Source organism: Idiotropiscis lumnitzeri, chromosome 3 (genome assembly GCF_059441095.1).
Source record: "Idiotropiscis lumnitzeri isolate Australia: NSW breed Sydney's pygmy pipehorse chromosome 3, RoL_Ilum_1.0, whole genome shotgun sequence".
NCBI classification, from domain to species: Eukaryota; Metazoa; Chordata; class Actinopteri; order Syngnathiformes; family Syngnathidae; genus Idiotropiscis; species Idiotropiscis lumnitzeri.
The window spans coordinates 8,117,710-8,136,413 of NC_142393.1; the positions used below are offsets into that span (position 1 = coordinate 8,117,710).

The 18,704-nt window shown below is 41.5% G+C and overlaps 1 protein-coding gene across 3 annotated transcripts in view; it reads left to right on the plus strand.

Moving 5' to 3' along the window:
• The first annotated feature begins 207 nt into the window (after positions 1–207).
• Positions 208–18,704, plus strand: part of LOC148339730 (signal peptide, CUB and EGF-like domain-containing protein 3) — an 87,857-nt gene continuing 69,360 nt past the window's right edge. For all 3 annotated transcript variants that reach the window (XM_088290913.1, XM_088290911.1, XM_088290912.1), the window contains exon 1: positions 208–615. In XM_088290913.1, coding sequence (XP_088147039.1) covers positions 516–615 — 100 coding nt within the window. In that variant the 5' untranslated portion in view covers positions 208–515. The remainder of the gene's footprint in view (positions 616–18,704) is intronic.

Here is an 18,704-nt window from a genome sequence, read left to right on the forward strand (position 1 = left end):
AAAAAGAAAAAAAAAAGAAGCACGCAAAGCTCAAGCTTTAGAGAGGAAGGGAAGAGGAGCCCGGAGTGCATCGCGTACGCATCTCTCCTCCCCTTTTCTTGCCAAGTCCGTCTCGCAGCTCCATCTCTCTCTCCCTCTCTCTCTCTCTCTCTCTCTCTCTCTCTCTCTCTCTCCCTCTCTCTTAAAATGACATTGGTCTGCCTCGAAACATGATAACAGATAAGCCTCTTTGCGCTCCGCGTTGTCGGACAGTCCGCAATGACGATTACTTGAAACTAAAATAAGCTGGATAAAATACGTTTTTTTTTAAAAACAAACAAACAAACAAACAAACAAAGAAAACCAAAAAAAAATCAGCAAAATTAAATTTAAAAAAAGGGGGTCGCACTTGATCCTTGTCCGCGCGCGCCCACGAGGAATAACAACAGGAGAATTTTTGTGGCGCGCACACGCTCCGCCGTGCTCCCGCACCTCGTAGATCTTGGCTAAAGTGCTCAACTGCAGGCAAAGTGAGCATGTATGTGCACGGTTTGATACGAGCTAGCCTTGGATTTGTTGGCTTCTGCCTGGTCGCCTTTGTCCAACAGTCCGCTTCAGGAAGTAAAACCAGCCAAGGTAAGTTTTCACCTCCTCCACTTATTATCTAAGTGCAGCTGCTGCGGGCTATTTTTTGTTTGTGTTGCCAAACTGCAGCTTGTCCTTTTAAACAAACGTGTTTGATGCATTGCTAATGACGGCGTTTAACTGCGCTCCCACAGAGCTTCCGAGCACTAAAAAAAAAAAACTACACAAAGTAGTCGGAGTGTTTTGAGTGTGTTCTCTTCTAAAAGCATTTCATTTAGAAGTGGAAGCACCACATGTTGAGTTCAAGCAGTCGACTCCCCTTTTCTTTTTTTTTTTTTGCAGCCACTTTGAGTCATCAGAGGACAGTCACTCAACTCAAATGAAGTTTGCTGTCATTCCAGTGCTTGACTTTGATCTTGAGCAGTGTGAACAGTTACGTTTCATAGGCCATCCTGCAGGTACTTAAGGCGAGACTAGCGGGAGGCATTTGTCACAGTCCAGACAAGTATTTGACACCTGGCTGTAACGCACACACGCAGGAGCCTGTGAGTGTCAGACACTGCAGCCACAGTGCCGAGCTGCCCTGCCGCCTGCCCTCTTGCTCTCTTGTCCTGTGAGAAATGCTCCAGAGCACACAAGCGGGCCGAGACTCAATCCCCTCGATTCCCGACACCTTGCGGGAACAAGCGAGGCACAGTATTCCACAGTGATCCCGTCCCGCTTGGCCCCTCGTCACTTCATGTTCCCACAATACAAAATGCCAAGCCGGGCCTTGCCAGAAAGTATTTGCATGCAAAGAAAGACACATAATGGTTTGTGTGCGAGTGTTGATTGTGGGTTGGTGATGTTTCACACACACAAAAAGACATCTCTCGCGCTGTCGACAAGGCAAAAAAAAAAGGGGTTGGGGGGGTGGGTGACTATTTTGCACCCTGGGTGGTCTGCCCCCCACTTGTGGGAAAACTCAATATTTACATTTTGCAATTAGAACTACTTTTTCTCACTTTATTCTCCACAACATCAATTACACGCCTTCTTCTTGTAGAGTGGAATACAGCCGCAGGAGCACTGGTGTGAAATGGCGTGCACCTGTTTATTGGTCACCAGTGAGCAGCCACTCAAAAGGCCTTGGGACCACTTCTCGAGAGCCTTGTGACGATCCGTGCGTCGACTTTGTGCCTCGACCAAACAGAAACATTTTGCTTGCCATCGATGCAGCTGACGAGTGAAAAAAGCTGGAAAGACTTTTTTTTTTTTTTTTTTTTTTTTTTAGGGCGGTGCAATTTGTCAGCTCAACACTTATCCAAGGCAGATGTGTCTGACAAGCATCTTTTGTCTTTCATCAATGTCAGACTAATCACGGCACTCAGACATAAGTCATTACTCAGAGGGTGGGAAGAGGCACGGTGGAATAAGGGAGGGAGGACTTGAGGATGTGATGGAGAGGATGACAAAGAAGAGGAGAATGGTGGGGAAAAGCGGAGAGATTAAGTGTGCCGGGAGGAGCGGCCACATGGCGGCAAAGAGGAGCGAGGGCGAGAGGAGAGCCATAGACGTCATGGCAAATCACTTTCCTCGCAACACAGTCGAGAGCGCTTCGCTAATGCGGCAGCACCAAGGCAACGGTTGGTGTGGGCCTGACATGTTGCTGTGTTTGGCTGTGTTGGTGTAACCTCTGCTCCAGGGCCTGGGGGTCTAAAGACACAGGGCCGCCGGAGTGGGGAGGAAGGCCACGTCTAGGTCCGGTCACACTGTGGGAACCGAGCAGCCTTGGCAATATGAGACCCCCGAGTGACGGGGCTGCTTACCTAGAGATGCTGCCTACCTCCCTCCACTGTGGAGAGGAGGCGAGAGAGCGAGAGACGAGAGGGAGGGAGGCAGGGGAGCCCACCCACCCCCGACATTCACTCACCCCTTTCCTTTTGCACCCAACTCTTGCTTTGTTTGCTTTGTCTTCGCTTCCTTTCCTTTGCATTTAATGAAGTAGCGGTGCTTTTTCTACTCGGCTATAGGGAATGCCAATGTTACGCACACACACCACAAACCAAGCCATTTATAGTTTTGTATATTAAGAAGCTTTGTGAGTTGGGACAAGGCACTTTTTGACGCTATGATTACTGCTGTGAAAGTGATAAAATGCCCAGATATTTATTGCATTTGGAAATGGGAATGATCGGATATGTAAATGAAGAAAACAGCAGATTCACTGTTTCCGACGACTAAGAGTTCCGTTTGACGTGCGGTTCGTGACTGGTGAGGCAGTACTTCGGGGCCAGATATAAAAATATGAGCCAAAAATACAAGATTAGCCTACGAATGAACTTTGACCTTCATTGGAGCATGTTTCAAATAGTCAAAATTAAATTTTTGACTGGATGCAATGTGATGGCAAGAGGAAACAAAATAATATTTGAATGTAAGGTCAAGTTCATTGATGTTGCTTTTTTTTGGGGGGAGGGTTCTCTCTCTTTTTGAAATAAAAAACAAGTATTTAGACCAGGGGTGGGCAAACTTTTTGATTGGCGGGCCACAATGGGTTCTAAAATCTGACAGAGGGGCCGAACCAGGAGCAGATGGATGGAGTGTTTTGGTAACCTCACCTCATTGGAGGAAAAAAATACATTTAATTTTAAATGAAAGTGAACAAAAGCATTACAGCAATATAGATGTCTTAAAAAATACATTATTTTGGAAATAAAACATTTAACAAGGTTTATTCATTATATTTTTTTCAAGTTCGGCGGGCCGGATTAAAACGTTTAATGGGCCGCATGTGGCCCCCGGGCCATAGTTTGACCACACCTCCACTATGTATTTAATCTTATGAAAGCCCTTTTTATAAAATTACCCAGGTGTCTGATATCAGAGCTGCGTGTCTGATGTTTTCTAACAAACCAGTCGGTGTTAAAATTGGTCAATAATTGATAGCGTTATGATGAGTTTATTGGAGCCAAAAACCGTTACCTCATACGAATGAATGGAAAAGCTCGCCGGGGAGTACCGGTTCAACAAGTCTGCATGTCCTCGGCTGAGGCTTCCGGTAGTGATTATTTATATCTGCGGAGTTCTTCTACACACCACCAATGGTGCACAGCACTGCCACATGCTTACTCGAGTGCAGCGTGCACTGAGTCGCTTTTCTGGCCGAAAGAGTGACTAAATATATCACACACACATTCATTGTATATATTAGATGGACTGTTGAACGTCAGCAGTACATGTGTGATAAAACACGTTTAATAGCAATTGAAAGAAAAACAGCAATATCTCTTGTGTGAGTGCTTACGCAAACTTCCTGAGTCAGCAATTAATGGCCGCGTCCAAATTAACAGGCTGCGACCTCCGAAGGCTGCTTTTTCGGCCGCATGACGTCACTTTCGGCGCGACACGACCGCGCGTGGTGTCCAAATTCACGGCTGTCACGTGCGACCTTCGAATCCAGCCTGCGAACTGGCCTTCGGAGGTCGCAGCCTGTTAATTTGGACACGGCCAATGTGTGCGTCGTCATAGGAGGCGCAGATCGTGCAATGTGTCTCTTTACTTCCGGCTCGGGAATATGAATAGGAAATGAGAACATCCGCTTATTTTAATGACAAAAATTGTTGATTATTATTGGATTGAAAAAGTGAGTCAATATGAAACAAATACCATATAACTAAATTGGAACATAATGTCATGTAATTCATATTTTTTTTTCGTTTTTGCCGGGGAAAGAGACAGAAGTGGGTGGCACTGCCCCACTTGCCTATCGTGATTATTAAAAAAAAAATGTCTGCGGTACCTAAATGTACAATTTTATTTTTGTACCATATTTCGACAACCTTTCTTGTGCTAGCAACAGCTAGAGTGCAATCGCTAAAAGGCAGTGCTCTTTCAACTGATTAGTCGAGAGAGAATCTTCCTCTCTGTGCCAAAAGAACACAAAATGCATCTTTTCTCATGGAAGCTTGACTTTTTCTTGTAATAAATAGCCAAAACCTCCCATCTTCACACTCTGTCGCTTTTGTGGTGAACTTCATAGTGCAGCAGAAAATAAGAAGAAACAAACAAAAACAAAAAAAGGGCAACGAGGAGCACAAAAGGAAAAAGACTTTGGTCTTTTCCTGTCATCATCTGTGAAGTTTGTGCAGTAGCCAGTCATGCTCTTGTGGAGGTGTTGGCTGAGTTGTTTGGCTTTTTCCCTCAAAGGCAGCATGTACCTTTTAAAATAGAATAACAAAAGTCTAGCTGCAAATTTGAGCTGTGAGATGTGAGTTTAAATTAAAATCAGTTTTAATTTGCACACAAAAACCAGATTAAATGAATACATTAGATTTTTTTTTTTAATGTTCGCTTTGCCAAAAGCATAATTGTATAAAGAATATTTCTTTGTTAACATTATTTTGTAGTCACTGATAGTGTAGGGGTGCACTCGCCTGACTTGTGTGCATTCAGAGTGGGATCATTTCCCACTCAGTGACGGTGTCTGTGTTTTCCCTGCGGCTCCGCTGGCGACCAGTTCAGGGTGTAATCAACTGGAATAGGCTCCAAAGTCAGAAAAGGCCCAAAATAAGTGCTTAGGTGTTCTGTTGACTAGAACTGTGTTCGGGCGGAGAGCCAACAGCTATGAACACAAACGTATTTCAATCAATAAGTATCCAGACATAAAATAAGACGATGGCTACAAGAGCCATTTAGCGGATGATGTATATTTATAGTAGATATTTCATCAAAATATTTGCGCTATTTTTTACCATTTTTTTAGTTTTGAGATTTACACAATAGGTGTCAAAATTATATTTTTAATCAATTTAGCTTTGCGAAGGTTACAATGATTTTATTGAAATATAATCTGACATTTATGTACAAAGAACACGTACATTATTACAAAGTGTAAAACATTTTGGGGTTTAAAGAAATTGCATTTTCATATCCCCAGTTACAAATAAATACAAAATTACAGTTTTTAAAAACTTGAGAAAGAACTGAAACCCTAAAAAAAACTTGTAAGTGTCCTTGCATTATTACAGTAATAGATTTGATTGTGTTTAATGTTCTAATGGCATTTTCTGTCATGTTTGTAAATGTCACTGTTCATTGCGAAGAAAATCGCAATATCTGTCAGAAAAATCGCAATACAATTTTTTTTCCTATAATCGTTCCGCCCCAATCAACACAAATTTCTGTGAACTTCCGGTGCATCTTCTAAACAACATTCGACAATATGTAGCTTTTCTGACCCTGTGATGGTCTTCTACCGGCTGCCCTATTCTCAAAAAAAAAAAGAAAAACATGTCTGAGTGTGTCTGCTACCTCAATTGAATTTTTCAGGGAAATAAAATCCCCCTGACCTATAAAGTAAAATAAAAAGCAATTAAATCGATTCATTCACCAGCCCTACTGCCAAGACAGCAGGAAAATGACAATGACAATGTTTTCCTCATTTGGAGTCTTTCTGGCTTTTAGGAATTGTCAGCAACAATATTATTTCTCCACATCTCACACTATGATCTGCCAAATTTAACCTGATGCCTGTCCAACCTGAGCATACCCTTCATCCAAAACCAAAGTTCTCTACAAAGTCTTCGCCTCATCTGTGATTGCCTCTGTGTGCACGGCAGGCAAGCGGCGCGTGAGACGGGCCGCGCCTCGGGCAGCCCTCGGTCACTCGCCGATGATGAATGGGCCGAGGGGATCAATTCGGCGTCACTTTACCCACTCGGCAAATGCATTCACAAAGCATCTGCCTGCCAAGTAGCGCGCCAATAAGTGCTGTACGTGTTGTGAAACAGCAGCCCAGAAAGCGGCGAGATGATTATCTTGCCATTACTTGAGTGGTGAATGCGCTCGATAACAATTCTGTCCGTGAGTGATGCTATGTGATTGACGGAGAAACTTTGATCAGTGGGTGTGTGCTGAGTAGGGCTGGGCGATATGACCTCAAATCAATATCGCGAGAAATTGAGCAATTTTACCTCGATAACGATAAATGCACGATAAATTCCCCCCGTGGACTAAAATCAAAATAAATGCAGGAAATGCATATTGACTGTTTTTTTTTTTAATTGACCAACTGGTACACATTACTTTCAATGAAAAATAAAAGTACAAAAATCATTTGTATAAACATTCCAAATGACTTGAACAATGTCACAAAGAAAAAGGGTACCTCTTGCAAAATCTTTTTCTGCAAATAGATTGCGCCAAGATGCTCTCATGATGTAAATAATGGCAAATTAAAAAAATGCTAAATAAAATGAAAGAAAATGTCAATGCAAGCCAAATAAACAAGTGTGCATCATCGGGGGAAATGTGCCGTCTCGAGTACTCTGGTGCGCAGTCGTCACTTGTCATCTATGTAATGCACAGTCAGGCTCAATCAGGGATCCATGTTGCGACCCGACCACAAGTCGGATGTAGATGCAAAATGCTTGACATGTCTAAGCTCCCGGCCCGATGTAGTCCATATCGGGAAATATGGCTTTCATGAAGCGTTTAAATCCTGTGCGCTCCTCTGTAACTAGAGGAGCTTTATCTTTAGCTATGTGCTAGGCTATCGCGTCCACCTCTGAGACGATCTCTCGTATGGTGTCGCTTCCGTTAATGGGCTGTTGTCACTTGTCGAACCTTGCTTCTCACTTTGAACTTTCAGCACAGCATGGTTGTGTTGTGGGTGGTGAAAAAGCTTCTGGATTTGAATCGCCAGCTACGACAGCGACGTCTGTTTTCTTTCTCGATCAGACCGGTGGAGTCACGTGACTAGAGGCGCTGTAGCGGTCTTAAAGGGGCATGAACATTGCCGCAGACAGAAAAGGCTTTTCTTTTTTTTTAACACCGAATTTACCGACATGGGCAAAATGATTTCGGTCATTGTAATAAATTTCGGTAACGGTAAATTTTGGGTTTATCGCCCAGCCCTAGTGCTGAGGACAAGCCAGATTGTACGCTCGCGATGAGTGATTGGAGAGTGGATATAAATGACTGCACTTCACAGGAACAAGCGGTTTCCCTCGCTCAAAGGAGGCTCCTTTCCGGAGAATTTTTTTTTTTTTGATACAATGGCTTGAGTGAATTGTGCAATTGAGCTGCATGCTTGCAGGCACCACCAAGCGTTGATTGTGTTGCAAACTTTTTTCATAAATGCTGTAATGTATATCCAACACTCTGCAAGTGTTAAAGACGCGGTCCTGAAGCGATCTGACTTATGCACTGGAACGGAAAATGTTTCAAAATTTCAGTAAATTAACCACTTGGAGTAGTAATTATCTTGATTGTAATTAGCTGCTTATTTAAATAAAAGGCACAAGACAGCGTTTTTCTTATAGTGGTATTTTTAATGTAATATATATAAATTTCACCTTGGGAAATAAATTTCCACATCATGTTGATGGGATTCTGTCTCGTAATAGGGCATCTGCTGTCTCTGTCATAGTGAACTCACATCCATCTATCCATTTTCTAAGCCGCTTCTCCTCACTCGGGTCGCGGGGGGGTGATATATCCGATCCCAGCTGACTTCAGGCAGTAGGCGGGATACACCCTGGACTGGTTGCCAGCCAATCGCAGGGCACACACAGACAAACATCCATCCGCGCTCACACTCACACCTAGAAACAATTTAGAGTGTCCAATCAACCTACCATGCATGTCTTTGTAATGTGGGAGGAAACGGGAGGACCTGGAGAAAACTCACTCCGGCACGGGGAGAACATGCAAACTCCACACAGGAAGGTCAGAGTCGGAATCGAACCCACAATCTCCGTACTGTGAGGCCATCGTGCTAACCAGTCGTCCACCGCGCCGACCCTCATTTGTTGGTTTATAACAGGGATGAGCAACTTAAATTCTGGAGGGAGCTACAATTTTTCATCGGTGCTACTGGGGAGCCGCACCAGACCGAAAATTATTATTCAGGTGCAGTGCAAAACCATTGAACAAAAAAATTAACAATAACGCTGGCGTTGAGCCGGAAGTTTCTGTGTCACAAATTCCATACTTCTGCTCAGTCCACATGCCTGGGTCGTATTTTTATTTATTAATTAATTAATTAATTAATTAATTTATTTATTTATGTTTTTTTTTTTACAAATTATTGACGTGTCAGCGATTAATGTAATAATAAGGCCGTCACGTCATGATTACAATTTTCACATGTTTATCCATTCTAGCGTCACAATAGAAGTGCTAATGTACTCAAATTTGCTGCCACCGGCAGATGTAAACAATAAGTAATTCGCTTGACAAGCAATGTCATTTTACTATAATTGATCATGTGCATCACTAGCTGACATGGATGATGGTGGGATTATTGTTTGTCTATGTAAGTATTACTGATTAAGGACATTTATTTATTTTTTTTTGCATACAAACAATCATGCTTGGTCGCCCCCAGGGAAATTTGGACTGACAATTGGCCACTCGCCGTTTCAAACAGTCATCGGCGAGGTTGGGGGATCTATAATGCATAGTAGGGCTGTGTATCGATTCAAATTCCCAATATTAATTCAATACACGAAGGCCCAATTCAATTTTCAATTCAGGATTAACTTTGATTGATTTTTTTTGTTTATTCAATCAAGGATTTCATGCAGTACCAATTTTACTTTTGTATTTAAGGCGTTCTCAGAAGAACCAATGCTGCAATTATGTTTTATATTATATATTATATACAAGCACCCAATTTGGAGACAATGGACTAAAAGGCTTTATCATGTTTAGTTTTTCAATTTGTGTGAAGGACACTAAGTAAAAGGAAGTTTGCACACCACAGTGACCTACAATGACACCAAATCCAGCAAGTATGGAGGATCCTGCTTATTTCGGGCTGTGTGAGTGACGTTTTGTACCGCGTCCTAAAAATGAACAGGAAGCCAGTGCAAGGACGACAGTGACTGACGTCAGTGAGAGAGGGAGGGCAGAAAGTATTCAAGCTAGCTTGTTTGTTTGTCGAGCTTTAATCTGAACAAGATGTTCCAAATGAGGCCTGGGATGCATCTTTGCGCTGTGGCATTGTGGTTGAAATGACAAAAGTCACTCCCCTGCTTCCATCTTCTCCTCACCCTGTCAGTGGCCTTTGTCCTGCGTGCAGATGCGGTGGCGTGCTGACAGCACCGCCGTCGGTGTCGGGGGAGGATGGAGGTGGTGTTGACGATTCTCTGTCCCCTTCAGTCTGAAACTCACCTCCAAAACACCCCTCTCCCCTTCAACCCCACGAGCGCTTACTGAGGAATCACTGTGGCGCTCCTCAGCCAGCTGCAGCAGATCATTAATCCTCTAAACCCTACCACCCCCCCCCCCTATTTATTCCACCACAGAGCCCACATTTGTTTTTTCTGTTACTCACTGATGGGACATGTTGAGGATCTTGAAGAAATATGAGTGGGGCTGTCATCTTCATATGCCCTCTTCATCCTCTTTCTGCCGTCACCCGTGGGCTGAATAATCGAGAAATGTCGCCGGCGCTGGGGCGGCTAGGAGGTCAGAGAGGGACGTCATTAGGCTAACCTTGTAGTGGTCAGTGATGTTTGAGGGGGTTGGGGTCACAGAGAGCCTTGTTTACAGACTGTGTGTGTTTACATTCCTGACGGCGAGCGGCAGCTTTACTGTTGGAAGTGAAAGGAAATGCTTTTATTCTGCTGAGTAATGGAAAATCCAAGCCAATACATCAAGGAGTCCACATGAAAAAAAAAAAAAAGACAAGTGATTTTTTTTGGTGGGTTCTCACCAGTGCATTCAAGGCATGGAGGGGTGGAGTTGATGGGGTGGGTGTTATTGTTGAGGGGGGGGGGGTACTCATTGGAAATGAATTTGAGATCTTCAATGGAGGTGGGCTTGGGAAAAAAAGGATGACCCACCCTCTGTATATTAGGCCATTCGGAGTGGTGGAGCAGGATGAAATCAAGGCAAGAAGTACAACTGGAACAAGACCATATTTGTCACGAAAGAAATTGTGTCCATTTCTCATAAAATTGCTTAACATTTGAAGATCTGACATTATTTTCAAGTGGATGCTCCTCACTTAAATCGCAGGCTAACCACGGATGAAGCTAACACAACTGTGTGCTCAAATGAGGCCAATTGGCTGCAAATTATTTGGACTGGCCCCGATAAAGGCAAGGTTTGCTTTGGGATTGCACACCTGTATTAATCTCTCGCCAATCGATTTGACTTGTTTCATGATTAGGGCTAACTTTATTATTCGGCCTATTATAGCCCTTCTAAAGTCATCTTCACGTACCCTTAACATTTACATTGTTGACCACAAAGAATCTTGAAATTTACTGCACAGAAAACTACATGAAAACTTTTTTTCGCCCCATCATTTTCGGTAAATGTGTATCAGGAAAACAAAGTCATTCAATGGTGCTGTCAACTAATTCATGAATTTTGACTTTTTACCAACGCTAAGGTGAGCATTGCAATTCATGCAGCTTATTTGTCTGAGATGTCACTATTTTACATGCAACCACAAAAAAAATAAAAAATAACATGATGCGACATAAATCAATCATAAGTGTGACGGTTAAATAACACACATGTTCAACCACAAACGTACTTGAGACACCACAGTTGAATCAAAATGGTGCTTTCAGAACAAGCTGACTAACTTGAGGTGCGAAAACTTGTTAAAACTCTTAAAACTCTTGAATTCTTTACATGGTACTGTATTCCTTGAAAAGAATCTACATATTTTGATTGGGACTTTTTCTGGCCACTGGATATGTGTTTCATTTTATCATATAAAATATAATATATAAAAATATATATTTTATGAACAAATGGAAGAATCATCAATTTCATGTTATTTTTATGTAATTTATCTATACAGGATTTTGAGTTTCTAATCGCTACTGCCTCCTGTGGCCAGAAAATGAAATTGCACACTCCTTTTTAACGGGTGCACTCATCACGGTTTTTCCTTTTTTTTTTTTTTTTTTTTGCTAGACGGCAGTCTCTTCTGACCAGATGTACGATCCATCTTGACAAAATAATAGCTTCTGGTCGTGACTCTGTGAGACGACAAAGCGCACGTGCATGATGTCTCATCCACCGAAAGAGTGCGTGTCATTTACACTGGATTCCAGTCTGAAAATTATTTCCAAAGGTTTGCAATAATGCCCACTGTGAACAGCTCAACAAGTTAATCTGCTCTTCAGAAGATGTATGAGTCATAAATGGTAAAATGAAAAGGCTTTCGTAAAGATATTTTGGGGCAAAATCCTGTGGTGTGCATCTTAAAGGAAAAATACTAGAGAGGACCAAAAAACAAGATATTTTATGCATTATATAGTTTTTAATTAATTGTCAGAATAGTAGGTGATCATTATTTTTTGGGGGTGAAATATTGGGATCGGCATCATCCTCCAAAAGGCCATATTGGTTGAATAATGTAAACTCAGGCAGGTTTGGGAGGAGGTGTGATGCGTCAGATAGCATTGACACCTCTTTCATTCATCATCATAATTTTCACTGTGAATGGGAGCCTTTTGTTTCAAATTTTAATCATAATAATTGATGATAAAATGCAATAAAACAGCACTGAAATGATTAATCACTTAGATCGTGGGTGGATATTAAATCAGTTTGATAATATCACTAAATAGAAAAAAAAACTCACAAAAAAATAAGTTTTATGTATCATAAAGTAATGACACTAACACTTTTCTAATCTCAATTGCAGCACTGTGTTAATAGTCCAAATTCCAAATGTTAAACATCTAACACGTTGGCTTCCTCCTAATAAAACAGATTTAGCGTTATTTTCCACAACTATAAGATGCGCTGCGACATTTCTCCAGCTCTTCCATGTTCCATCATCGAAAGTAACTGCCACTCTGTGGGAAGCACCAATAAACACTTAATACGGCCTTGTCAACTCTTTGTTAATTGTTCTGTCTCACGGCTTTCAAATGAGGTGCCCATTCAGTCACTTCCAGGCTGCCAAACCTTTCATTTCAAAAGTCCGCTTCACAACTCAACACAGAGAAGCATTCCCTTTATAACTGGCTTTGACAGGGAGAAAAAAACTAAAAATATCACACTTTTGCTGTAATTGCTATGTTGCCATCGTTATGGTTGGTACCGTAGCTGGCTAAAGTGACCGCCAATGAATGTAATTGCTGTGTGCAGCCAGGAGAGTGTCATCTCAGTTAACTCCTGTTGTATAAATATAAGGTGTATAGCTGGACTAACTGCCACCCTCCAGCCATATAAAATAAACTGCACGGGCCAAGGATGAAAATTCCTTTGCATGTTACAAATTAATTTCTCGCAACTCCAGCTCTGGCGTTAAGTGAAATGCTGATACTCAATAATTCAGGATGCAACATATTTATCTACCAACACTGTGTCATGCCTTTTTATTTATTTATTTTTAATGATTGCAATAAATGTTTTCCATCTGGGGTTGGTTCAGGGTGTCTGAGGTCTATTGAAAATACGGCACAAGGGGAAAAAAAGGCACAAGAAACATATCTTAGTGGAAGTTTAAAATTGCATCGATGCAGCAAAAGTTGATTGTAATTGTTAACGTATCCTTCAAAGGCTTTTAATGAACCGGTCATTTGCGGTTTCCGGAATCTTCATATATCTTGATGTTTGGTCAAAATATCACAAACCCTTATTTTGATTTCAAGCAGGTAACACGTCACTTAAAACAGAGGTCCCCAAATACCGGGTCACTTTGGACTGGGCCATAAAGATGAAAGGAAAAAAACTAACACTACTGCTGGTTTATTTATTATTTGAGGCTAAAAAGTATCTTATTTTGAAAAGTGACATGCGTCTCGCTGTTAAATTCAACTATGACGCGTGACTAGTGGTGCAACGGATCATCTTTGAGCAGTGATCTGCACGGATCAAGCATCACGGTTCAGAAAAACAAAACAAAACGTGCACGCTCCCTTTAAGGCAACATGACTTGTCCGTAATCACTATAACAGCAGCAGAAGAAGTTAAAACATCACATGGCTCACGGAAGGTGCGTGTAAGGGAGCATTTTGGCAACTTAAGGTGAAACTAGTCTTCAAACTAATGCTAAAGGATTTTTTTTCTGTCTCTTGTCCCGACTCCGTCCTTTCAGACAGACATGTCAAGGAAACTGCAAACATACCCAACGAACACGCCGCCTCCGCAATGGCTAACTTCAAAATAAAGCTTAACAAATAATACATTAAGTGATTGATGCCTATTTAATATCCCTAGTAGACTTTTACTTTGAAGTTGGCGCTCGTGGTCGTGTAATGGCTGCCTTGATTTCTGTTTTTGAATTTATGGCTTGCTTTAATCGCAGTTCTATTTGACCAACAAAGCGCTAGTTTAATTACGCCGTCATTGTATGACACGGAACAAGTCCCCGGCATTGGTGGCTACTACTAGCTAGCAGCGAACTGTTAGCATTAGCATCAAGTGCCAGTTTGAGCGCCCTCCTTCCCCGCCCATAACCAGTTACAGGTAAACCCTATCCACCATTTTTTTAAATTACATACTGTATGTCTTTATTGGTCCGACATCACACATTCTCATAACAGCAAATAACTTCATGCAGAGGTTAATTGAAGCACAGTATTTTTGCACTATGTAAGAAAATTAGTTTCTCTGTAATTGCCATGGCAACGATGGATATCATACTTAAGTTTTGTAAGGTTGGTGGACTACGCAGGTGAAGGTGAGGTCAGTGCTGGGGTCAGTTCTAAAGCCGCCGTTGAGTGCTTCAAGACAGGCAAGTGCAATTATTTGTTGCACTTCTCCAACTTTTGAACATGTCTTTCTTGGTGTGTGACTACCTATGTACATCTTTATTTAACCTTATTAGTAAATTGCGCTTGTAAACTGTTAGATGAGTTGTGGAGCACAACCAAAGTGTCAGTGTGTCCCTCTATGGAATCAAAGGTGAGTCTTTGAACGATTGGCAGCAGCTGCATCTGGAGCAGCACCGGGAGGTCACAAAACATCAAACGGTGTACAGTCTTTCCGAGTGACACCATGCTGCCTTCAGTGTTTGGTCGCAAACTGACCTGCAGGCAATTACCACAGGCGCCACACTGCGGGTTGTCCTCGTTGCGTTTTTATTTTTTTATTTTTTTGGGCCCTTGAAGTAAATCTCCCTGAAATGCCATCAACCCGTCCTAACGACAGTGTGGCTGAAAGTGGTGAATTGCCTTCTGTTCTGTCTTGATATGCCCACCTTGGTTATAAGACAGCAGAACGTGCTGAGTGCTGACCTGGTACTAATACCGCTCATGAGGGGAACCGGATAACTGGTTCGAAAAGGGGGGCAGACCAGACCAAAGTTGAACTATGAACCCAACAATGCAAAAACCCTTGACTGATTGATCATGGTTGTACACGTTAAGAGAATATTTTGTTGAACGTGTGATATATGGGTCGGGAAGTTAAACTGAGCAGATGTTTACTAATGAGTTGTTTACTAATTGTGTTGAGATAAACATTTCCTTTTGGTTTTAGTGCTGTTGATTTTATTTTAAGGCAACGAGTTGGATGATGGTCGTTCTGTTTCATATATTTGCTTTTATTGCATCTTGAATGCCTCTTTTGGGTGATGAAATTGGCTCTTCTATTTCTTTATTAGCAGGCATCCATTCAACTGGATTTGGGATTTAAACAAGGTAAAAGCACAGCTTAGATGACACATAATGTTTCTTGGCAGATGAACATGCTTACCTCTAAAATTTGAACTGGCATCTTTATTTTTTTTTTTCCTCGGTTGGTGTACATAAGCAGGGAGGGCTGAGGTGTTTGAAGCTGTGATTTCTTGAACGAAAAGGATCAGTCAGTGGTGGTGATTCCTAAACATTTCGAGTGTGTGAAGGCTGAGTGTAAATATCCCGAATGGAAGCAGTTGATATTTTTATTCACAAGGCTGGCCGGACAGCCAACAGTGTGGCCCTTCATTAGCTCGGGGGAATTGAGACTAGAGTGGGGTGGGGTGGCGCGAGCTGCTAAATTTGGTGTCCATGTTGACGTGTGCATTTAATCAAACCATTTTTGGGTATGGTCAATCTAGCCCATTTTTAAGATGCACAGACAGGTGTGGTTCATGTTCTTGCTTTGTGCCTGCTTCCTGTGCATTAAATTTTACTTTTTGGGTAAGTGGCGAGCAACACTTTTGATAAGTGATTAGCGCTGATGCGTACATGTTTAGGGTTCAGATGTGTTTTTGGACTATGAGTTGAGCAGCAACAGCCACCTGTTTTTGTCTATCCCAGGGGCCGTCCATTTTGCTACTTGCTGTCAAGTGAAAATGACATCACAGTTGGTCAGGGCTCCGATAATGCCCAATCATGGCTCCGTTTCAGAAAACCGATGAGCCTTGATTGGTCGTTAGCTGAGCACTGAGCAACTGTGATGTCATTTTCACTTGACAGAAAGTGACGCCTGAGATGGCTAAACACGGATGTATTTTGCTGCTTGACTCATGTTCCACAACCGAATATTAATCAGAATGCCATCTTCAGAGTAATGAAGGCATATATCACATATTATTGCAAATACATTTTTCAGGAGTTGACGTTCACTTTCAAGAGATGTCAAAATGTAATAGCAGCAGTTTTAGCAGAACTGGAGAACATTTCTTCCTGATATTTTGCGAGAAAGTCAATCTCTACTTCTTGATTTAAACACTGTGAAGAACACATCATTCATCCAATTGCGTTCCAATCTTTTTTTTCATCTCCTCTTATCTTGATGTGTTTGTGAAACGCTTTGGTTATAAAAAAAAAAAAATTAGTTGCCCTATTCCGGTGTTACTAAAGTAATTACCTAGACATTAACTCCATCCCGTTCAACCAAAAACCTAAGCATAATATAAGTGTGGTGCTAGGATGGATAATAACATTATTATTATTATTTTATTTATTATAATAATAATAATAATAATTATTATTATTGTTAATTACGATGGACACAAAATTCTGCACCCAAATCTTTTTTTTTGGGGGGGGGGGTGGTAGCTGGTCCGTATTTCATGAGTAGATTTACACTCAACGGTTTCCTAGCTTCTCTATCTTCACTCCCAAAGCAAAGTTGCTGTGGCAGGAGGAGGTCGGGGCGTGGTTTGTGGGTATTATTGGGTGCCGGCAGGTTTGGTGCAAAGCAAGCAGCAATGGTCTCGACGCTCAAAGTCAACATTGCCCCATGTTTGAACTGCACACCTACGACCCTACAATTCTCCCACATACTCGCGCTCTCCCTTCCGCGTCCTATTCCTGCAAACACCCCCACTTATCCGCCTCTCTGCTAAATGCGCTTCTTATCCCAGGCCGTCCAATAAATCAGAGAGGAAAAGCAACTCTGACAAGGTCTCACCTCCTTAGCTAAAAGCTCATAGCCGGAAGCTCAAACTTGCACGTGGCAATAACCACGGTTGGGAGTGTGTGTGTGTGTGTGTGTGTGGGGGGGGGGTGCTTCAAAAATGTTACCTGTTTAACAAAGAATGTAACTTCTTGTTAAAGTAATGTAACTTGATTACTTTTAATTACATTTGGATTACGCCAATCCTAAATCTGATTTAAAAAAAAAGTAGATTTGACTGGTCTTGGTTTTGAAATTCGGGTGCGGGAGCACCTGGCTTTCAAATAAAAAATATAAGAAATATGAAATTATATTCTAGCTTCAAGAAAAACCTTTTCAAATCTTTTTACATGTCCATTTTAGTTGTATCAAATGAACGATACAAAAAGAGACGTTTCAGTAGTTTATTTCTTTCTTTCTTTCTTTATTCATCAGAATGAGAATGTACTTTATTGTCATTATACTCAGTGTACAATAAGATTGGAGAGTTCGACGTGTACCAAGCTGAGCCTGTGGCCGCCAATAGAGGCCAGATTCTATATTCACGTTTGCTTATAAAAGAAGTGGAATTTTTAACATTGGCCTTTAATTAATAAGATAATGTCAAACCTTTTATGACGGTTTCATTACCATCGCACAAATCATGTGAGTGACTTGCTGTTGCGACTTCTAATTTTTTTGGGTCAAACCAAAATTAATTTAACACGTGCGTCGAAGTCCATTTTTTATTTATTTTTTATTTTTTTCAATCATTATTCAGTATTCAAATTTTTAGTAATATTAGTTGGGCATTGCTTTTAAGTTTGGGTCAGTTAAATGTGTTGAGCATTGTAAATGACTCATTTGGCATAATTGACATCCGACATGTTGTATGTCAAATTCGGTTCCATAAACCGAAAGCTAATTTGTCTTAAATGTGCTGAAACAAGTCGAGCTTTGGCATCCTCATGGAAAATAATCCGTCCTCGGAATCTGATTGGGTTTTCCCCCAACAGCCCTTTTTCTTCGGTATTTGTGTGTGTGTGTTTTGACTTTGTTTATTCGCCCTTGTCCCAATGCATTGCCTTCATCCTCCGCTGGCCTAACTTGTTCCCAACAAGTATGATTCCTCAACACAAAAGAATGAAAGAAAGTCACTGGGAAAACCCAATCTTTTAATCTTGGGCATGAGTCAATTACCAGAGCGGCATTACTGAGCGTGCGGCATTTTGGTCTCAGACTGCACCAAAGGATGTATTGACTCTGACATGTTTATTTCCTTGCCAAAGCAATTTGGAGCCAATGCAACTTTTGTTGTCCAATGGAATTCTTTCATTCATGGGTACATACTCTCAAGCAATAACGTGTCAGAGAATGATCGAAGTCCGTGCGACTGCTATTACTGTGTTTATTTCCATTTGCGCAGCTAACACCAAAAGCAACAGGATCGTCAAAAGTTTGCTTGGCTTCCCACCCGGCTCATTTTGGTCATTTTCAAGTCACTGCAAAAAAATGTTTAGTGTTTTGGCTGGTGGTTGTCATTTCCTTTGGTGAGAGATTTGAATACATATGTAGCCCGAATACAAATTTCCCATTTGTCATTGATTAGGGGGGGATTTTTTTTTTTGATGACTTGCACGTTGTCACAGATTCAACCAGTCTGGTTGGTTTCACCAAATGTAATCGGTTTTGTTTACCTAAAGCCCAAAATATGGTACGTTGCATAGAACTTTGGACTGTCCCAACCGCACTGAATCAACTTTCCTGTGTTTTCACTTGAGTCCAAGCCAAAGGGGTGCATAGCGGCAAATGTGGAAAGAAAAAGTCAATTTGTTGACCCAATGGGAACATTATAACAAGACGATAAGCAG